The sequence below is a fragment of the Pongo abelii genome, chromosome 18 (genome assembly GCF_028885655.2).
Source record: "Pongo abelii isolate AG06213 chromosome 18, NHGRI_mPonAbe1-v2.0_pri, whole genome shotgun sequence".
Lineage (NCBI taxonomy): Eukaryota > Metazoa > Chordata > Mammalia > Primates > Hominidae > Pongo > Pongo abelii.
Window position 1 is genome coordinate 74219442 of NC_072003.2, and position 23446 is coordinate 74242887.

The window sequence follows — 23446 nt, forward strand, 5'->3', positions numbered from 1 at the left end:
CCGGCCGCCCCGTCTGGGAAGTGAGGAGCGCCTCTGCCCGGCCGCCCCGTCTGGGAAGTGAGGAGCGCCTCTGCCCGGCCGCCCCGTCTGGGAAGTGAGGAGCGCCTCTGCCCGGCCGCCCCGTCTGGGAGGTGAGGAGTGCCTCTGCCTGGCTGCCGCCCCGTCTGGGAGGTGAGGAGCGCCTCTGCCTGGCTGCCACCCCGTCTGGGAGGAAGTGAGGAGCACTTCTGCCCGGCCGCCACCCCGTCTGGGAGGAAGTGAGGAGCGCCTCTGCCCGGCTGCCCCATCTGGAAGTGAGAAGCGCCTCTGCCCGGCCACCCCGTCTGGGAAGTGAGGAGTGCCTCTGCCTGGCCGCCACCCCGTCTGGGAGGAAGTGAGGAGCGCCTCTGCCTGGCTGCCCCATCTGGGAAGTGAGGAGCGCCTCTGCCCGGCCGCCCTGTCTGGGAGGTGAGGAGCGCCTCTGCCTGGCTGCCACCCCGGCTGGGAGGAAGTGAGGAGCGCCTCTGCCCGTCTGCCCCGTATGGGAAGTGAGGAGCGCCTCTGCCCGGCCGCCCCGTCTGGGAGGTGAGGAGCGCCTCTGCCTGGCCGCCACCCCATCTGGGAGGAAGTGAGGAGCGCCTCTGCCTGGCTGCCCCATCTGGGAAGTGAGGAGCACCTCTGCCTGGCCGCCCCCTCTGGGAAGTGAGGAGTGCCTCTGCCCGGCTGCCCCGTCTGGGAAGTGAGGAGCGCCTCTGCCCGGCCGCCCTGTCTGGGAGGTGTACCCAACAGCTCCGAAGAGACAGCGACCATCTGGAGCGGGCCATGAGGACGATGGCGGTTTTGTTGAAAAGAAGGGGGGGAGGTGTGGGGAAAGGAAGGAGAGATCAGATTGTTGCTGTGTCTGTGTAGAAAGAGGTGGGAATAGGAGACTCCATTTTGTTCTGACTAGGAGAAATTCTTCTGCCTTGGGATGCTGTTGATCTATGGCCTTTCCCCCAGCCCCGTGCTCTCTGAAACATGTGCTGTGTCAACTCAGGGTTAAATGGATTAAGGGCGGTGCAAGATGTGCTTTGTTAAACAGATGCTTGAAGGCAGCATGCTCTTTAAGAGTCATCACCACTCCCTAATCTCAAGTGCCCAGGGGCACAAACACTGCAGAAGGCCGCAGGGTCCTCTGCCTAGGAAAACCAGAGACCTTTGTTCATGTGTTTATCTCCTGACCTTCTCTCCACTATTATCCTATGACCCTCCCATATCCCCCTCTCCGAGAAACACCCAAGAATCATCAATAAATACTAAAAAAAAAAAAAGAAACTTTACTCCATGGCTGTTTTTTTAAAAGATTGTTTCCATGTCACATGAGATTGTATTTAAAGAACCAGATGCTGGATTTGAAGAGGAAAGTATCAAGGATTCCATTTTTTCCCCTTTTCTTTATTCTTTCTTTCTTTCTTTTTTTTTTTTTGAGACAGAGTCTTGCTCTGTTGCCAGGCTGGAGTGCAGTGGCGCGATCTCCGCTTACTGCAACCTCCGCCTCCCAAGTTCAAGCGAATCTCCTGCCTCAGCCTCCCGAGTGGCTGGAACTACAGGCATGCACTAACACGCCCAGCTAATTTTTGTATTTTTAGTGGAGACAGGGTTTCACCATGTTGGCCAGGATTATCTCGATCTCTTGACCTCGTGATCCACCCACCCCGGCCTCCCAAAGTGCTGGGATTACAGGTGTGAGCCACTGCACCCAGGTTTTGTTTTTTTTTTTTTGAGACAGAAGACAGAATCTCACTTTGTAGCCCAGGCTGGAGTATAGTGACAGGATTATGGCTCACTGTAGCCTTGACCACCCCAGTTCAAGTGATCTTCCTGCCTCAGCAGCCTTGTGAGTAGATGGGACTACAAGGGCACACCACCACACCCGGCTAATTTTTTTTATTTTTCTGTAGAGACGAGGTCTCCCTATGTTGCGCAGGCTGGTCTTGAACTCCTGGGCTCAAGTGATCTGCTTGCCTAAACCTCCCAAAGTGCTGAAATTACAGGTATGAGCCACTGCGCCCAGCTTTTTTCCCTGTTCTTGTAAGGCCAGATTTGCCTTATGTGGGATAGCTACATTGAAAGAAGTTATGCAATTATCCTTAGTTTTATGTTAAAATACTCCAATGAAATGGGTGCACTGGCTCACGCCTATAATTCCAGCACTTTGGGAGGCCAAGGCAGGCGGATCACTTGAGGTCAGGAGTTCGAGACCAGCCTGGCCACCATGGCGAAACCCTGTCTCAACTGGAAAAAGAAAATACAAAAATAAGCCGGGTGTGGTGGTGTGCACCTGTAATCCCAGCTACTCAGGAGGCTAAGGCACAAGAATTGCTTGAACCCAGGAGGTGGAGGCTGCAGTGAGCTGAGATCACACCACTGCACTCCAGCCTGGATGACAGGGCAAGACTCTGTCTCAAAAAAAATAAAAGAGACAATACACAGAATGGGAGAAATGATCTGCAAACTATCTATGTGACAAGGGATTAATAACCAGAATATATAAGGATCTCAAACAACTCAATAGGAAAAAAGTCTAATAATCCAATTAAAACATGGGCAAAAGATCTGAACAGACATCTCTCTTTTCTTTTCTTTTCTTGAGACGGAGTCTCGCTCTGTCGCCCAGGCTGGAGTGCAGTGGCGCAATCTCCGCTCACGGCAACCTCGGCCTCCCGGGTTCACGCCATTCTCCTGTCTCAGCCTTCCGAGTATCTGGGACTACAGGCACCCGCCACCACGCCCAGCTAATTTTTTTGTATTTTTAGTAGAGACGGGGTTTCACTGTGTTAGCCAGGATGGTCTTGATCGCCTGACCTCGTGATCCACCCGCCTCGGCCTCTCAAAGTGCTGGGATTATAGGCGTGAGCCACCGTGCCTGGCTGAACAGACATCTCTCAAAAGAAGACATACAAATGGCAAACAGTATATGAAAAGATGCTCAGCATCATTGATCATCAGAGAAATGCAAATCAAAACTACAATGAGATATCATCTCACACCGGTTAAAATGGCTGTTATCCAAAAGACAGGCAATAATGAATGCTGGCAAGGATGTGGAGAAAAGGGAACTCTCATACACTGTTGGTAGGAATGTAAATTAGTACAGCCACTGTGGAGAACAGTATGGTGATTCCTCAAAAAACAAAGAATAGAACTATCATATGATCCAGCAATCCCACTGCTAGGTATATACCCCAAAGAAAAAAAAACAGTATAGCGAAGAGACATCTGCATGCCCGTATTTATTGCAGTATTACTCACAATAGCCAAGGTCTGGAAGCAACCTAAATGTTCATCAACAGACAAACGGAAAAGAAAATGTGGTGCATATACACAATGGAGTACTATTCATCCATGAAAAAGAATGCAATCCTATCATTTACAACAACATGGAAGGAACTAGAGGACATTATGTCCAGTGAAACAAGCCAGGCACAGAAAAATAAACTTTGCATGTTCTCACTCATTTGTGGGAGCTAAAAATTAAAACAATTGAACTCATGAAGATAGAGAGCAGAATGACGGTTACCACAGGCTGGGAAGCGTAGTGGGGTAGAGCAGGGGGAGCCAGAAGTGGGGATGGTTAATGGGTAGAAAAATATAGTTAGGCAGAATGAAAAATAGCCAGTATTTGACAGCACAACAGGGTGATTATAGTCAACAATAATTTATTGTACATTTAAAAACAACTGAAAGGGTATGATTAGAATGTTTATAACAGAAAAAAATGATAAATGCTTAAGGTGATGGATACCCAATTTGCCCTAATGTGATTATTACTCATTATATGCCTGTATCAAAATATCTCATGTGCCCCATAAATATATACACATACGTTACCCATAAATTTCTTTTTAAAAAATGGAAACAGTAAAACAAAAAACAAAACAAAACAAAAAAGTCTCAAATGCTTGCTGAAGGTGTACCTCAGGGAAAAATTAGCAGTGAGTTAAATTAATGGCTGTGAATAGTAGAATATAAAATAAGAAGCTTGACAAAAGGGTAAAAACAAAACACAAAAATCAAATAAACAAAAATGGAAAAAAATTCCAGTACCTTGAAACAAACTTTATGAAAGTTTTTTTAAATTAATATATAAACATAGAAAAAAATTCTGCCAGAAACGCTGGCTCACTCCTGTAACCCCACTACTTTGGGAGGTCAAGGTGGGTAGATCACCTGAGGTCAGGAGTTCGAGACCAGCCTGGCCAACATGGTGAAACTCTGTCTCTACTGAAAGTACAAAAGCTAGCCAAGTGTGGTGGCACACACCTGTTATCCCAGCTACTAGGGAGGCTGAGGCAGGAGAATCATTTGAATCCAGGAGGAGGAGGTTGCAGTGAGCTGAGATGCTGAGATTGTGCCACTACACTCTAGCCTGGATGACATAGAGAGACTCCATCTCAAAAAAAAAAAAAAACAGAAAAGGAAAGAAAAGAAAAAAGTTCAGGTAATGTCTCAGAGCGAGACTCTGTCTCCAAAAATAAAAAGGAAAGAAAAAAGTTCAGGTAATGTTCTAATGAAGATGAATCCCTGGAGAAATTAGACTATGTAATTTGATAATCTGGATTTATAAATATCTATGTGTGTTTTCCCGACTTTATCACAGTATAAATATTGATTTTTAACATACTATTCTGACTTAAATAAGCCTTGGGTTTATTTTCTTATGGAAAGCTTAATTAATTTAAACTTCCTAAATTACATAACTATTTATATGAATTATAGGAGTTATTTCCACAAAATATTTAAAATTACTAAAATATAAAAATTACATTAAATCGAATGAATGAAAACAACTGATGCTTTTAAAAAAATGTTTGCTCTTATGCTCTAATGAAAATTTTTTTTCTTTTTTGAGAGATGGTCTCCCTTTTTCAGGCAGGTTGGAGTGCAGTGGCACGATCTTGGCTCAATACAACCTCGACCTCTTGGGCTTGAGCAATTCTCCCACCTCCCCCTCCCAAGTAGCTGGGACTACAGGTGGTTGCTACCATGCCTGGCTAATTTTTTGCATTTTTTGCAGAGATGGGGTTTTGCCATATTGCCCAGGCTGGTCTCAAACTCCTAAGTTCAAGCAATCTGCCCGCTTCAGCCTCCCAAAGTGCTGGGACTACAGGTATAAGTCACTGCACCCAGCTGAACTTTCTATAATAATAAGGATCACAAGAACTGAGTCTACAGCCTGGTGAACATGGGGAGATCCATCTCTAAAAAAAAACCTCAAAAATTAGCCAGGCATTGTGGCTTGCACCTGTACTCCCAGCTACTCTGGAGGCTGACATGGGAAGATCGTTTGAGCCCAGGAGGTCAAGCCTGAAGTGAGCTGTGATTGTGCCATTGCATTCCAGCCTGGGTAACAGAGTAAGATCTTGTCTCAAAAAAAAAAAAAAAGAAGAAGAACAACAACTTAGCTATTCTATTACAGTATCAAGGTAAATATGTTTAATATTTCTCTAACAAACTCTTAATATAAACTTTTGCTTCTGTGTTATAATATCAACTTAAATTATAATTTCAAAATCTTTAATTTTAAGACCTTGAACTAATATTAATGAATAACCTTTGAATATAGAAATAACGTCTAAGCATAATTTTATATATATACATATACATATAAATTTTTTTTTTTTTTTTAAGAGATAGGGTCTCACTCTGTCACCTAGACTGGAGTGCAGTGGTCTGATCACAGCTCATTGCAGCCTCGAACTCCTGGGCTCAAGCAATCCTCCCGCCTTAGCTTCCTGAGTAGCTGGGATGACAGGTGCATGCCACCAGCCCGGCTATTTTTTTATTTTTTAGAAACAGGGTCTCACTATGTTGTCCAGGCTCATTTCAAACTCCAGGCCTCAAAGGATCCTCCCACCTCGGCCTCTCAAAGTGCTAGGATTATAGGCATGAGGCACCACACCCAGCCAAGAGTATCTTTTGAAAATTGAGTCATGAAACATAATTTTTACACACACACGCAACCATCCTTGCTCCTTATTTTGATACTATTTATTTATTTATTTATTTGAGACAGGGTCTCACTCTGTCACCCAGGTTGGAGTGCAGTGGTGTGATCACACCTCACTGCAGCCTTAACCTCCTTGGCTCCAACAATCCTCCTACCTCAGCCTTCTGGGAGGCTGAGACTACTGGTATGCACCATCACACCAAGCTAATTTGTTTATTTTTTGTAGAGATGGGGTTTCACTACGTTGGCCAGGCTGGTCTCCAACTCCTAGGCTCAAGTGATCCTCCCTCCTCAGACTCCCAAAGTGCTGGGATTACAGGTGTGAGCCACCATGCCCAGTCTTGATTGTTTATTGATTGTCCAGTTAATAGGGTGAAAGGATTTACAAATACCTTTTGATCACATTAGTACACATGCTTACTTCTGCTGCCTTAAAAATGTCAAATATTATCTATGATTGTAAGAGGATGTGTTTGCAAGATAATACATGTGTTTCTTGATTTATCAAGGAGAAAAATGGAATAATTTTGCCTTATATATTACGTGTTGACAAAGCTAGCCAAATGTTATGGATTTTCTTGTAAAACAAAAATGCCTTGTGGAAAAGATTTTTATGCAAAACATTATATGGATAGTACACAAAAGGAATAAAACTAAAATGCCAGCCTAGGCAACATAGCAAGACCCTACCTCTACAAAAAAACAAAATAATTTGACATGATGGCATACACCTGTAGTCCTAGCAACTTGAGAGGCTGAGGTGGGAGGATCACTTGAGCCCAGGAGTTCAAGGCTGCAGTGAGCTGTGATCATGCCACTTGTAGTGCAGCCTGAGTGACACAGTGAGACCCTGTCTCTAAAAAAGAAAAATAACACCTAAAATGTAGGTTTTCTTTCCATTTAAACAGCAACTGATCTCTGAGCACATCATTTGTTTAAAACAGTAAAAACTTAGTCTACACCTAGAGAGCAGAGGTTCACCAAAATACATGTTACTTTTTGTGTTTTTCATAAAGCTCCTGAATCATATGCCTAAATCCCTTGTTTTTTAAAAACGCTACCATTCTTAATAATTTTTATCACTTACTGCTGTATTTAACTTTAGTTTCACTATATATCAAGACTGCAATCATTTCTTATCTTATTTATTTATTTATTTATTTATTTATTGAGATGGAGTTTAGCTCGTGTTGCCCAGGCTGGAATGCATGTGGCGTGATCTCAGCTCACTGCAACCTCCACCTCACGGGTTCAAGCGATTCTCCTGCCTCAGCCACCCGAGTAGCTGGGATTACAGGCATGCACCACCACACCAAGCTAATTCTGTATTTTTAGTAGAGATGGATTTACACCATGTTGGCCGGGCTAGTCACGAACTCCTGACCTCAGGCAATCCACTTGCCTCGGCCTCCCAAAGTGTTGGGATTACAGGCATGAGCCACCGCACCAGCCATTTCTTATCTTTAGACCCTTATATAACAACTCTTTTTTGCCAAATTCAGGTCCTATGTTCAAAATAATAAAATGGTCAAGATGTCTTTTCAGCTTAAACTACTTCTGGGTTTCCCACATGGCCACAGGGTAAACTATAATTCGCCCCTCAACTTATAAAAGGAATGATACTCAAAATAATTAGGTATGCTTGTCATTCTGCAGATTTTTAATGAGCTCTATACCGTGCATGCCTCCATATTATCAAATCCACAGTATGTGGAAAGCTAGCAAAGAAAAGTGCAGCCTCCCCAGATTAATTATAGACAAGTAAAATGTTGTTAATATGAATACATTTCAGCAACTGTTTACTTTTCAGTTTGGATAGAAACATATTCATGTTCACGCACAAAGACTGGCATATAACTGTTGGCAAGATTAATCCTTTTTTTAAGAAAAAAAGAAAGATTTTGTTTCTAGATTTAAATATGTTCACCAACTGGTGACAATTATACAATTTATGGGATTAATTAGAGGACCCTGGAGATTTAATAATATCCTCACTGTTCATAACATGCTCTTGCTCTCAAGGCAATCACTGATGCAGTCTTACAAAACGATTACATGTCATTTGCAAACAGAAGACTTCATTCTATTTCAATCTGATACAGGTAGTTATTATAAATTAACTGGAGCCATTCCATCCCCCCATTCACAGATAATTTCTCCTTTTCATTTACCCTTGCCAAAGGGTTCCTGCTACAAGCTACAAATCAGAAAAAAAGTCCTCTGAAGAAATATCAGGGGCCAGGTGTGGTTCACGCCTGTAATCCCAACATTTTGGGAGGCTGAAGCAGGAACACTGCTTGAGCCCAGGAGTTCGAAACCAGCCTGGGCAACAGAGTGAAACAAAATATATATTTTTTCTTTATATATAGGTATATACATATCTATATAGAGAAAGAGAGATACAAAGAAATATCAGAAGAGCCTTGGTCAAAAAAGAACCAGGTTTCCTTGAGGGTTGATGTCCTAGGAAACAGACTCAAAGCTACATGTTTCTCATCAGAATGTACCAAGGGTGGTCGGACACAGTGGCTCATGCCTATAATCCCAGCACTTTTGGAGGCCGAGACAGGGAGATTGCTTGAGGTCAGGAGTTTGAAACCAGCCTGGCAAACATGATGAAACTCCGTCTCTACTAAAAATACAAAAATTAGCCTGGCATGTTGGTGCACCCTTGTAATCCCAGCTACTGAGGGAGGCTGAGACAGGAGAATTGCTTGAATTTGGGAGGTGGAGGTTGCAGTAAGCCAAGATCACACCACTGCAATCCAGCCTGGGCAAAAGAGCAAGACTCTGTCTCAAAAAAAAAGAAGGTACCAAGGGATTATGTCTGGATTTCCAGGACTCTCTTTGCCTAGAAGGCAGCAATTTTGTGAAACAGGCTGCTGTTAATCTAAGATCAGGAAAAAAAAAAAGATTATGTGAAATGATATGAACTCATTTAATCGCACTTAATGTTCTATTTCTAAGGGCCACATAAGAAAAATTATTTTCTTTCTTCGTGATCTATCCCTAACCTTCAACTCAATTGTTTTGTAGTTAAATAATTTACAAACTGAAGTGAAATACACATTCAGTGATACCTTGCTCCAGCTGACCCCTTAGAATTTAGAAAATAAAAATATAATAAAAATAATTAATATAAATTATAAGCTAATAAATTGTCATATAAACTTAAGAATGATTATGTAGAAAAATTACACATATTGATCCTTATCTACTAAAAAAATGGTTGAATGTTATGCAAAGTCCCTTTTCTAAGTTTCTTCACTTTTTATGATCATGCTATTTACATACATTCAACAAAAATTGTCTTGCTAGCCCTGTGGGAGGCCGAGGCGGGTAGAGCACGAGGTCAAGAGATTGAGACCATCCTGGCCAACATGGTGAAACCCCGTCTCTACTAAAAACACAAAAGTTAGCTGGACATGGTGGCATGCACCTATAATCCCAGCTACTCAGGAGGCTGAGGCAGGAGAATTGCTTGAACCTGGGCGTCCGGAGGTTGCAGTGAGCCGAGATCGCGCCACTGCAATCCAACCTGGGTGACAGAGCAAGACTCCATCTCAAAAAAAAAAAAATTGTCTTGCTTCTAGGATATAGTGGAATAAATCAAATACCATGCCAAAAATCTCATTTCATTAATAAGCTAAGCCTGCTGGTAAAGAACAGAGAAGTCTTTGTATGGGGAAACAATGCCTATAAAGTCCTCCCAGGAAACTGGCTGTTACCTGCTTTATTACCTATGAAACCCCAGACTCACAGGTAGGCAAGATGCCACTGAGTATCAACAAACTTGGGCATCTCATAGAAAGAGGTAGAGTTGAACTGATGGCTTCTGGTTCCTGAACTTGGGAGACAAGCTGATTGGGGTACGGGGACAGAAACCCAAATGCGGCCGGGCATGGTAGCTCATGCCTGTAATCCCAGCACTTTGGGAGGCCAAGATGGGCGGATCACTTGAGGTTAGGAGTTCGAGACCATCCTGGCCAACATGGTTAAACCCTGTCTGTACTAAAAATACAAAAATTAGCCAGGCATGATGGCGTGCATCTATAATCCCAGCTACTCGGGAGGCTGAGGCAGGAGAATCACTTGAACCCAGGAGTGGATGTTGCAGTGAGCCGAGCTCACACCACTGCACTCCAGCCTGGGTGACAAAGTGAGACCCAGTCTCAAAAAATAAATAAATAAATAAAAACAAAAAATCAAACGCAATATGAACGAACAAACAAAAAAGTCACATCTGGCACATTAAAAATAACTTACAATCCTAAGAGATTTACAAACTTCAAGACAGGAGTTAACTTTTAACTTAGTGTATGACTGTAGTTTTGCTAATCATACCACAAAGATGTCATATATGACTATATAAATACAACAAAGCATTAAATAAATGACACTGAATCGTAAAATTGCTAAACCAATTTCTGTGGTCAAACCCCTGTCCTCAGAGACCTGACCACAAAGAGGAACTACTGGAGCAAAGATGACTCTGCCCTGCCATCATTCTGACCAAGGGTGAACATCACATGCCACAGAGAGGAAAGACAAACAAACAACGCTGTACCTTGTGATAAACCAAAAATAATCGGGTTACTGAAACACATAAAATCCTGAGCATTTCCTGCAAGTTAGAGAATCACTAATAAAATGACTCTATCCCTGAATTGTGCAATGCTGATGCCTGAAAACGTCAGAACTTTCTACATATGATAAGCATGTGAGGGAGCAGCTGTTTTTCCACCAGGAATAGACTAATTGTAAACTTCGCAACCTTAACAACTCTGTAGGCTTTTCTCCTTTACTTATATCTGCCATGCATATCTGACTTCCTTGCAGCTTCTTTGCAAGGGAACCTCTTTCTCTTTCTTGAGGCAGAGTCTCGCTCGGTCGCCCAGGTCGGAGTGCAGTGGCTTAATCTCAGCTCATTGCAACCTTTGCCTCCCGGGTTCAAGTGATTCTTGTGTCTCAGCCTTTTGAGTAGCTAGAATTACAGGTGTGCGCCACCACACCTAGCTAATTTTTGTATTTTTAGTAGAGACCAGGTTGGCCAGGCTGGTCTTGAACTTCTGACCTTAAGTGATCTGCCTGCCTTGGCCTCCCAAAGTGCTGGGATTACAGGTGTGAGCCACCATGCCCAGCCAACTTCTTTCCCGTTCTAAGTACTTTTGTCTCTGACTTCCTTTCACAAAGGGAAAGACAAAAACCTTCTGAACAAATTCTAAGAGACGTATCAGAGGAGACGCTATGGCATGTCACTCTGCCACCATAACACAACTTGGTTATGTTGAACAGCACCATGCTGGGTCTTGCTCTGTCACATTTCACTGGTCAACATAACCAAATTTATGTGTTCCGTTGCCCAAGAAGCACATGCACCATGAAATACATACTGCGCTAACACACTGCAGCTTTCCAACCAAGGTGGAATCATATACCCCTGATGCCACCCAAACACTGCTCCTCCAACTTCCCTGTGGGCGCCACTGACCTTCACAGAATTGTCTTGACTGGAGGTAGCAAGAATGTGCTCGCTGTCTGGGTGCCAGTCCAGGCCATGGATTTTGGAGAGGTGGGCGGCTAGATATTCCACTGCTGTACTGGGTTTCTGCAACAGATCAGCACCTAATGTTATCGATTTAGAAAGAACTCTTTGAGTGTCTATCACGTAAAAGTCTGCTAGGTAGTGAGTGAGGATGCAAAAATACTACCAGATACTGTCTCTAGCCTACACAGACTTTGTTTGTTTTGGTTAAGCCAAACAAAACACCATCACCAAAAGACTTATCCAACGCTCCTTCACATGGTCTGGAAATGCGCCTGTGAGCCTCATTTCTTCCCACTTCATTGAAGGATATAAGGTAGTAGGTGCTTTTCACCCCCTTTTTTGTTTTTTGAGACGAAGTCTTGCCCTGTCACCCAGGTTGAAGTGCAGTGGCACGATCACAGCTCACTGCAGCCTCAACTTCCTGGGCTCAAGCAGTCCTCCCACCTCTGCCCTCCAAGTAGCTGGGACTACAGGTGCATGCCACCATGCCTGGCTAATTTTTTTGTATTTTTTGTAGAGATGGGGTTTTGCATGTTGTCCAGGCTGGTCTTGAACTCCTGGGCTCAAGCGACCCACCTGCTCTGGCCTCCCAAAGTGCTGGGATTACAGGCACGATCCACTGTGCCCGGCCTCACACTTTAATAGTGCAATCTGACAATTCCCACTCGCCTTCCCCATGATCACCCAAGAAGAGAGACTGAGACATCCAAATGGACCCAGCTTCAACAAGAGGGTAAAACCATCCATCTTAAAGTGATGGAGCACTAAGATTCTGAAGGAGAATGAACGTACATCACAAGAAAAAACAATACATGATTAATAAGCATAGAAAATAAACAGGCCAGGCACGGTGGCTCACGCCTGTAATTCCAGCACTTTGGGAGGCCAAGATGGGTGGATCACCTGAGGTCAGGAGTTTGTGGCCAGACTGGCCAACATGGTGAAGCTGGTCTCGAACTCCTGGCCTTAAGCAATCCTCTTGCCATGGCCTCCCAAAGTGTTGGGATTACAGGTTTAAGCCACTTTTCCCAGCCCAAAATTTTTGCTGTCTTAAGGGAATAATCCAAACTCACAAAAAGCTTTAGATACAAAAGAAGTTCATCTTGATATTATCTGAAACACTAGAAAACCAGAAAAAAACCTAAATGATCAACAAATGGGAAATAATGAAGCTCAATCAATATACTACAGCTATGTGATACCATATGATGATACAATCTGATGTAGCCACTGAAAATTACACTTAGAGCTTATAGTACGAGGATAATGCATCTGTTCTAATGTTAAATGAAAAAAAAAGTGTACACAATTACATATACAGTATGACAAACTAAGTTTAAAAAAAAAAGCATAAGAACAGAAAACACCAAAATGTTAGCATTTGTCTCTGGGTAGTAGGATTATGAATGATTTTTATTTTTTCATTTATATTTTCTACAGAAAGCAGGTATTACTTCTATAATTAGCATTAGTCTATGAGGTTAAGAGTGCAGTCTCCAGGCTGGGTGGAGTGGCTCACACCTGTAATCCCAGCGTTTTGGGAGTCCAAGGCAGGAAGATCACTTGAGACCAAAAGTCAAGACCAGCCTGGGCAACACAGTAAGATTCCCATCTCTACAAAAAAAAATTTTTTTTTAATTACCTCATCATAGTGGTGCATACCCACAGTCCTAGCTACTCAGCCGGGAGGATCACTTGAGTCCAGGAGTTTGAGGCTGCAGTGAGCTATGATTGTGCAACTGCACTCCAACCTGGGAGACAGAGGGAGACTGTGTCTCAAAAACAAAAAACAGAGTGCAGTCTCTAGAACCAGCCGGCCTGGGTTCAAATTTTGGCAGCAAATTTGTTTCGATTTACTCATCTGTAGAACAGGGATAATAATAGCACCGTACTGGCCAGGCGCAGTGGCTCACACCTATAATCCCAGCACCTTGGGAGGCGAAGGCGGGTGGATCACCTGAGGTCAGGAGTTCAAGACCAGCCTGACCAACAGGGTGAAACCCCGTCTCTACTAAAAACACAAAAATTAGCCAGGCGTGATGGTGGGCACCTGTAATCCCAGCTACTTGGGAGGCTGAGGCAGGAGAATCACTTGAACCTGGGAGATGGAGGTTGCAGTGAGCCAAGAACGCGCCATCGCACTCCAGCCTGGGCAACAGAGGGAGACTCTGTCTCCCAAAAAAAAAAACAACAACAAAAACAAACAAACAAAAACATGTACTTTAGAGGCTAATTATAAAGAGACATTAATCAATAAATGTAAAACTCTTAAAAGAATGCCTATGTACAATAAATGCTCAGTAAATGTTAATATGATAGTCATACATGAGTCTGGATTAAAATCCACTGTTAGCACCTGACACTGAACTTTGTGAAGTCTGTAATGCTTGCTGCCATCAGTGCTGCTTTGACACTACAAAGTGCCAGAGAAGTGAAAATATAATCAACAACTCACCTGAGCAGAAGTCCTAAGTATCATTATTTTTATTTTATTTCTTTATTTATTTTTTGCATCTTGCTCTGTCACCCAGGCTGGAGAGCAGTGGCGTGATCTCGGCTCACTGCAAGCTCCGCCTCCCTGCAAGCTCCGCCTCCCGGGTTCAAGCGATTCTCCTGCCTCAGCCTCCTGAGTAGCTGGGACTACAGGCGCCCGCCACCACGCCCAGCTAATATTTTGTATTTTTAGTAGAGACGGGGTTTCACCATGTTAGCCAGGATGGTCTCGATCTCCTGACCTCGTGATCCGACCTCGTGATCCACCCGCCTCGGCCTCCCAAAGTGCTGGGATTACAGGCGTGAGCCACCACGCCCAGCCGAAAATGCTGTTCTAGTGGCAAATTGAATAAAACCAATCACCATTTAGGAAATAAAGAAGGCCAGGAGCAGTGGCTCATGTCTGTAATCCCAGCACTTTGGGAGGCTGAGGTGGGAGGATCGCTTGACCCCAGGAGTTCGAGGCCAGCTTCAGCAATCTTGTCTCTACGAAAAAAAAATTTTTTTAATTGGCTGGGTGTGGTGGCATGTACCTGTAGTCCCAGTTACTCAGGAGGCTGAGGCAGGAGAATAGCTTGAGCCCAAGAGGTCGAGGCTGCAGTGAGCCATAGTCACACCACTACACTCCAGCCTGGATGATACAGTGAGGCTCCATCTCAAAAAAAAAAGAAGGGGAAAATGGCCATAAAGGAACAGAAGACAAAAACTAACATATAGAAGATGCGGCCAGGCATGGTGGCTCACGCTTGTAATCCCAGCACTTTGGGGGGCTGAGGCAGGCAGATCACTTGAGGTCGGGAGTTCAAGACCATCCTGGCCAACATGGTGAAACCCCATCTCTACTAAAAAATACAAAAATTAGCTGGGCGTGGTGGTATGCGCCTATAGTTCCAGCTGCTGGGGAGGCTGAGGCAGGAGAATTGCTTGAACCTAGGAGGCGTAGGTTGCAGTGAGCCAAGGTCCCCACTGCACTCCAGCCTGGATGACAGAGTGAGACTCCATCTCAAGAAAAAAAAAAAAAAAGGAGATGCACCTTTCCAACCTCTATGAAATCACCTTCTCACCTAAGAGCTATCTAAGGCAGAGGGCTTCCGCCACATAAGGCTTCCCCAGCATGTCCTGGAGCCTAATGCAGCAGACAGGATCTGCCACGCCTGATCTCTGCTCCACTTCTCGCTTCTCTTCCAAATGTATGAAGGGAAGTGAGCAGCCGGAAGATAAGACAGTGGGGACATCCCTGAACAAGCCATCCCCACAACGCCTGAGCATCTCTAGCCCCAGGTCTCACAGGCAGGAAGCAGGATTTACACCCAGGTCTCATGGCAGTGATGCCTCCGTTCATTATTACCTAACAGTCTGAAAGTCAGTGCAGGGGAGGCCTTTTCTCTATGCCGTGACCCTCACTGAGGCCAACACAATCAACTTCAGTAGACTTTTCATGACAGCCACAGCCAAGGACCCAGCACTGTTTCCATCCCTAGGTGTTCATGGGCTGCTGCAGTAAGAACGTATGATTGATACGCAGAATACTTTGAGGCTAATGGGACGTCTAGGCTTGTAAGGGGAAATGTAAGCATCATGAGTGCCCTGCCTTGCTCATCATTATTGGAAGTATTCAGGATGGCAGGCAGCCGAGAACAAATACATTTCACTTTGCAAGCAGGGGCAGGGATAAGAAGCCTGCTGACAATTCTAGAATAGCACCTGGGCTCCACGGCTTAACCCCAGTGATACACGCACTGTTAGTGTCTTTATTTTGAAGGAAACTGAGGTTAAGAGAAGTGACGGTGGCTTACCTGGTGTCATAATTAGGAGGTGGCAAAATGGGGCTGATTTTTTCAACCACTGTTCCTAATGTCTCACTTCCCTAGCTTCCTTCAACACTGGATTGAGACGCAAATATCATCTGGCACTATGAACTTAAAATGGCCATTTACCATGCTGCACAGGGTTCCCCAGACTCTCAAGACAAGTCCTGGCACTCATAAAATCATCTTCACACCCTCTGGGAGGGATCAAAGACCAACAAGGGGGAAAAAAGAGATTACTCACCCTCTTATCCCATATCCGCACATCGCCGTCATGGCTGGTGGCAAGGCAGTTAGCATTTTTTTTATTCCATTTGACCTGGGAGGCACCCGCTGCAAAGAAAAATCAGGGAAGAAAGCTGCTGCCCTCAGTGCTTTCGGAAGCAGAGCGGAGCACAGCCAGGGGAGCTGGATAATGAGTTCTGGCTGAATAAGCCCAGAACCCTTCAAGTTTCTATGACTGCAACAACTCCACTATTCCAGATAAAACGAAGCCAAAAAATAAATGAATTAACACATGGGAACAGGATCATAGTCACCTAATTGAGGAAATAATCTCAGGGGGAAAAAATCTACAGGTCACTCTGAGCAGAATCAGCAGGAAAACATAGTTTCTTACAGAGCAGTAGTTGAGCATGGCACTGCTGGCTGGTAATTGACTTGTCACACAACCTGACCCTTTCTCATCCCCAAATGACACCTGCTCGCACTCCTAATTAGAACAGCCTCAGCTCTTACGCCTGCCCCTTCTTTTTTTAATTGCTGAGCAATAGTCTTAGAAAAACACAGCCTTAGCTGAAGATCAGCTACAGAATAAGCCCCAGTGTTGACCAATTCTGTCCCAAGGGTTACATGCTCCCCGCACCCCATCTCCCCGTCAGCTGTGTCAGCCGTGGCCACTGGCACCACACTGATAAGGGAAAGGGAACACCCTTGGCAGTGTGTGACCTCAGTCCTTTTCCCTTTCTGCCAACACGGAGTGTCATTGATACATTAGTGACAAAAGGGCTATTTAAGACAGGAGGTATAATGTGAAATGCCACAAAGAGCTGAGACATGGAAAACTGGGACATAGTGGCACTTCTAGCTGACTCTTAAAAAATAAATCATTAATCAAGAACCAAACCAGAACTGAAGTGACAGCACTCCTTCCTGCCTCCTCCTGCCCTGGCTCACAGCACACGTGACATTACTGCTGTGACACCTGTCCCTGCCTGGTGTTTATTACTGAGGAAGCCCATAGTAGATCCACAGCTTTGGGGAGCTACTTGATCCAAGAAGTCCAGAGTAGGACAGAGCAATGACTCAGAACCTAACAGGACATACAGCATTAAGCCCAGAACTTGGTCCTGTCCAAGGATATGCTGTGTTGGTTTTGATGAGGCTATTTGTCTGTCTTGTTCCTTCTTGAGACATAGGGTATCTTATGTCATCTAGAACAAATGGTGGAGACCAGTGAAGATGAAGCAAGGAAAGGTATTAGGAGGTGGCTTCTTTGCAAGGAAGGATATCAGCTGGAGGAGAAAGTGAGTGAGAAGAGCTTACTCTATCTCCTTGACAGAGTTACTTAAGAGTCCAAGAGAACACACCTTTCCCAGAGGGGAGGCACCAGAACTCGAGGGCTCCCAAGGGACTCTGGGAAGCCCCCTCAATGCAACCTGCTTTATCAAGATCATTATACCAGAGGCCAGGCGCGGTGGCTCGCACCTATAATCCCAGCACTTTGGAAGGCTGAGGCAGGCAGATTACCTGAGGTCAGGAGTTCAAGACCAGCCTGGCAAACATGGCAAAACCCTGTCTCCACTAAAAATACAAAAATTAGCCAGGTGTGGTGGCGTGCACCTGTAATCCCAGCTACTTGGGAGACTGAGGCAGGAGAATTGCTTGAATCTAGGAGGGGGAGGTTGCAGTGAGCTAAGACTACACCACTGCACTCAGGCCTGGGCAACAGAGCAAGACTGTCTCAAAAAAAAAAAAAAAAAAAAAATCATTACACCAGGGTCAAATGGAGGTCCCGGGCTATGAGAACTCTCAGACACAGAGAACACTCTGGAATAACTCACAACGTGACTCCCTATCCCAAAGGGCATGAATAATGTGCCCCCTGAGAGATAGGGACCATAGGCTCTGGGGAGCAGGCAGTACCCGAGGCTGCACCACTCAGGGTATGCTAGATCCAGCAGCTTATCAAGGTCCACAAGCCTCCCACTTGCCTGTTTTCCCCCAGGGTAGCTCTGCACCACTGAGAAACCTCACGGAGTACAAAGGAAAGAAGTCTTCTACTTCCATTTTTTTAGAAAGATCTATAACAGAAAAAAAAGCAACGAGAACAAGCAGGCTAAAAAAAGAACCACTTTCAGCTGGGCGCAGAGGCTCACGCCTGTAATCCCAGCACTTTGGGAGGCCGAGGCAGGTAGGCCACAAAGTCAGGAGTTAGAGACCAGCCTGGCCAATATGGTGAAACCCCATCTCTACTAAAATTACAAAAATTAGCTAGGTGTGGTGGCCCATGCCTGTAGTCCCAGCTGCTCAGGAGGCTGAGGCAGGAGAATCGCTTCAACCCAGGAGGTGGAGGTTGCAGTGAGCCAAGATCGTGTCACCGCACTATAGCCTGGGCGACAGAGCAAGACTCTGTCTCAAAAAAAAAAAGAACCACTGTCCTTTTTAGGGTTTCCCTAAAACTAATCTAACTTAGAAACCTATAAATGTGGCCAGGTGAAGAGGCTCACGCCTGTAATGCCAGCACTTTGGGAGGCCGAGGTGGGTGGATCATGAGGTGAGGAGATTGAGACCATCCTGGCTAACACGGTGAAACCCTGTCTCTACTAAAAATACAAAAAAATTAGCCGGGCGTGGTGGCGGGCACCTGTAGTCCCAGCTACTCGGGAGGCTGAGGAGAATGGCGAGAACCCGGGAGGCAGAGCTTACAGTGAGCTGAGATCGTGCCACTGCACTCCAGCCTAGGCAACAGAGCAAGACTCTGTCTCAAAAATAAAAAAAAAAAAGAAACCTATAAATGTAAGTAACAAAGTCAGGAGAATGTGATTGAGGCATCTGTAGGCCATCTGTATTTCTATTCAGTTATACGCCCTCTGCGGCCAGTCTATGTCTCAGATCATAAGTACCTAACGCAGGTGGGGGGCGGGGGGCAGAGCAGTAGAACTGCTAAGCACTTAGCACAGAAGCACAGGTGTTTGATTCATATATCCATGCAACAAATGCTTAGTCCCCCTTATCCGCGGTTCCACCTTCTGCAGTGTCAGTCACCCCGGGTACAGTACAAGGAGACATTCTGAGAGAGAGAGAGACAGACCACATTCATATCACCTTTTTTTTCTTTTTTTTTTTTGAGACAGAGTTTTGCTCTTGTTGCCCAGGCTAGAGTGCAATGGCATGATCTCAGCTCAGCGCAACCTCCACCTCCCAGGTTCAAGCAATTCTCCTGCCTCAGCCTCCCAAGAAGCTGAGATTACAGGCATGTACCACCACGCCTGGCTAATTTTGTATTTTTAGTAGAGACGGGGTTTCTCCATGTTGAGGCTGGTCTCGAACTCCTGACCTCAGGTGATCTGCCCGCCTCAGCCTCCCAAAGTGCTGGGATTACAGGCATGAGCCACCGCACCCGGCCACATTCACATAACCTTTATTGCGGTACGGTGTTATAATTGTTCTATTTTATTATTATTAGTTGTTGTTGTTAATCACTTACTGTGCCTAATTTATAAATTAAACCTTATCCTAGTTATGTATGTACAGAAAAAAAACACAGTATATTTGGTTCAGTATTATCTGTGGTTTCAGGCATCCAGTGGGGGTCTTGGACTGTGTCCCCTGAGAATGAGGGGGAATTACTGTATTACTATATTAATTATCTCCTTGGATCAGGCACAAATGCCGTAGTGCACAAATACATACACTCGTCTACAGAACTGACTAAGAAAGAAATGGTTTCTGCCCGGGTGGGGTGGCTCCCGCCTATAATCCCAACACTTTAGGAGGCCGAGGCAGGCAGATCACCTGAGATCAGGAGTTCGAGACCAGCCTGGCCAACATGGTAAAACCCTGTCTCTACTAAAAATACAAAAATTAGCTGGGTGTGGTGGTGCGTGCCTGTAATCCCAGCTACTCGGGAGGCTGAGGTGGGAGAAATGCTTGAACAACAGGAGGTGGAGGTTGCAGTGAGCTGAGATTCCGCCACTGCACTCCAGCCTGGGTGACAGAGTGAGGATCTGTCTCAAAAAAAAAGAAAAAAGAAAAAAGAAAGAAAGAAGTGGTTTCTAACTTCACAAATCGTATCATCCAGCTGCTAATACAATCATGATGCTAAAGGCCTTTACATAAAAAGGCATGGGGGTACAGAGGGAAAAAGAACCATGCACAGTAACCATTTCAGAGCAAACACCAAATGTGTGTTCCGATGCACCAAGGAGATACAAAGGGACAGAATTTAAGAGACAGATAACACATGCTTTTATAAAGGATGCCAAAATATTGACAATTTAGCTTTATCTTTGTGAATAAGTTATACCAGTTCTATTCCACATTCTACTCTCAGGAGGTGCTGGGAATATTCCCTAGTAGCCCCAAATGAGAATTCCAGAAAAGGTCAGTTCCAACTAAGCAATGAAAACAGGCAGATCAGAATGTAACTACAAAGACTTGGTTCATCCATATTAAACGACACCATGGGCCAGGCGCGATGGCTCAAGCCTGTAATCCCAGCACTTTGGGAGGCCAAGGCGGGTGGATCATGTGAGGTCGGGAGTTCGAGACCAGCCTGACCAACGTGGAGAAACCCCATCTTTACTAAAAATACAAAATTAGCCGGGCATGGTGGCACACGCCTGTAATCCCACCATTGCACTCCAGCCTGGACAACAAGAGCAAAACTCCGTCAAAAAAAAAACAAAACACCATGCAGATACAATCAGTGTAATCTAATTGTGGAGAAACCACAGGATGAACTATTGCTTTAATAAACTACAGGAAAAGAAAAACACAAATCCAAAAAGGAGAAGGAAAGAGACTTAAAAAGATGAGAAATGTATCAACCACTTACAGGTATGGACTTTATTTAGATTCTTATTGAAACCATTTTTCAAACAATTTGTAACTAAAAAAAGAGAGAGAGACTATTGGGGAAATCTGAATGCTGCTTAGATACTTGATGATATTAAAGAGTTACTGTTAATATTTTTAGGTATTTTTAAGTATGGTGTTGGGATTCTTCTTTTGCAAGAACTGAAACATACACTGAAATACTTGTTGAAGAAATGATATGATACCTAGCTTCAAAATAATCACAAGGGGGCCGGACATGGTGGCTCACACCTGTAATCCCAGCACTTCGGGAGGCCGAGGCAGGAAGATCACTTGAGGTTAGGAGTTCAAGACCAGCCTGGCCAATACAGTGAAACCTGTGTCTATTAAAAATACAAAAATCACCCAGGTGTGGTGGCAGGCGCCTGTAATCCCAGCTACTTGGGAGACTGAGGGAGGAGAATTGCTTGAACGTGGGAAGCAGGGGCTGCAGTGAGCCGAGGGTGCACTACTGCACTTCAGCCTGGGCAATAAGAGCAAGACTCTGTCTCAAAAAAAGAAAAAAATCACAAGGGGGATGAAGGTGGAGGTGAAATGGTGGGTGGAGGAAAAGATGAAATAAAATTGGACGTATGATGACAAGTGTTGAAGCTGACGATGAACACAGGCAGTTCATTTTCTTCTCCCTGTTTTTACAGCATGTTTGAAATTTTCCACTATAAAAAGGTTACAAACAAACCAACTTGGCTCTTGTCCTTGGACTCTGAAATGAGGTCCTGCTCCACACCCAACAGTCCTAACTGTGGCTTCTGGGAGCAGCCTAAAGTGAGCCCCTTGCAACAACATGGGACTTACAATTCCACTCAGCCATGGCGCAGCCTGGACAGAGGCAGTCAGAGAGGGAGATGGAAAGGAATAGGAAGGAACGGGAAAGAACTAGAAGGAAGAAAATGAAGACAAACCGAGGCGCCAGGGTGAGGTGGGAGAAGTATACACTCACCAACAGCAGACAGTGCAACAGTAGGTTTCCTTGTGTCTCTGAAATATAAAAATAAAAAATCAAATCCCCAATTTATATGCCACCACCCACCTGGTATTTTTCACCCTTTGCACACAATTCTTCGCTTTTCTTTCAGTGGGAACTTGGAGTAGGTAGATCCGCTGTGAGGGCCTTAAAAAGAAGTGTAAAGAGAGACCTGCTGGCCGGGTGCGGTGGCTCATGCCTGTAATTCCAGCACTTCGGTAGGCTAAGGTGGGCGGATCACCTGAGGTCAGAGTTCGAGACCAGCCTGACCAACATGGTGAAACCCCGTCTCTACTAAAAATACAAAAATTAGCCACGTGTGGCAGGCACCTAAAATCCCAGCTACTCAGGAGGCTGAGGCAGGAGAATTGTTTGAACCCAGGAGGAGGAGGTTGTAGTGAGCCAAGATGGTGCCATTGCACTCCAGCCAGGATGACAAGAGCAAAACTCCGTCTCAAAAAAAAAAAAAAAAGAGAAAAAAAAAAGAAAGAAAACAAATTACAGGCCATGTACAATGGCTCACACCTGTAACTCCAACACTTTGGGAGACACAGGTGGAAGGATTGCTTGAGGCCAGGAGTTTGAGATCAGCCTGACAACACAGCAAGACTCTGTCTCTACAAAAAAAATTAAAAAATAAAAATTAGCTGGGCATGGTGGCAAGTGCCTGCGGTCCCAGCTACTCAAGAGGCTGAAGAGAGAGGATCACTTGAGCCCGGGGGTTCAAGGCTATACTGAGCTGAGATGACATCACTGCACTCCAGCCTGGGTGACAGAGTAAGACCTTGTCTCAAAAAAAAAGAAAAAGAAAGAAAGAAGAAAGGAAAGAAAGAGAGGAAGGAAGAAAAGACAGGAGGGAAGGGGGAAAGGGTGGAAATGAGGGAGGGAAGGAGGGAGGGAGGGAGGGAGAGAGGGAGAGAGGGAGGGAGGGAAGGAGAGAGGGAGGGAGGGAGGGAAGGAGAGAGGGAGGGAGGGAGGACAGACTCTAACTAGGGAAGAGTTCTCCTTAAGGTCTTGCCTGGAGAGGTCCTAGCTCTCTTCTCTATCCCCCTACAACTGTGTCTTTCACTCTCAAATAATATATTTGCACTCAAATCCTTGTCTCGAGGTCTGTATCGAGGGGAAACCAAACTAAGACACTTGATCTCTAAAACGAAGGTCCCAAATCACCCCCAACCAAATGGTTATGCCTCCTAATTGTTCTTACTTGATATCCCAAATGTAGATGTAGGTGTCCACAGAGCTGGTAACCAGGAGGTCGGGCTCAAACACCGCCCAGTCCAAGTCGCTGGGACACAAAGAATAAACAGAACAAAGAAAAGAAAAAAAATTCAGAGTCCAGGTCCAAAGCACTAGCACATCGAGTCTCCAGTGGCTTCAGAATGTCATTGTTAATGGGCTTCTTAATGTGGTTTAGGCTGAGAATCTCCAAAGTTCCTTGGGAATGAACATGAGTTTGGAAGGAAACTGTCAGGTCCTTCGCCAGCTATACTATCATCTGCTCCCAGAAAAGAAATGGAGTGCTTCAACTGAAAACATTCTCTTTCTGGGCTGAGCACAGTGGC

General features: G+C 44.8%; 1 protein-coding gene across 12 annotated transcripts in view; it reads right to left on the minus strand.

Moving 5' to 3' along the window:
• The window catches only part of WDR59 (WD repeat domain 59), a 151611-nt gene that overhangs the window by 93223 nt on the left and 34942 nt on the right, over positions 1-23446 (minus strand). For 11 of the 12 annotated variants that reach the window (XM_054534137.2, XM_054534136.2, XM_063717762.1 and 8 more), the window contains exons 5-8: positions 23089-23169; positions 21858-21895; positions 16062-16150; positions 11460-11576 (exon numbers count right to left, since the gene is read on the minus strand). In XM_054534137.2, the coding sequence (XP_054390112.1) occupies positions 11460-11576; positions 16062-16150; positions 21858-21895; positions 23089-23169 (325 nt within the window). Of the gene's footprint in view, positions 1-11459; positions 11577-13158; positions 13303-16061; positions 16151-21857; positions 21896-23088; positions 23170-23446 lie in introns of those variants that run through there. The other variant, XM_054534139.2, reaches the window with a different exon arrangement.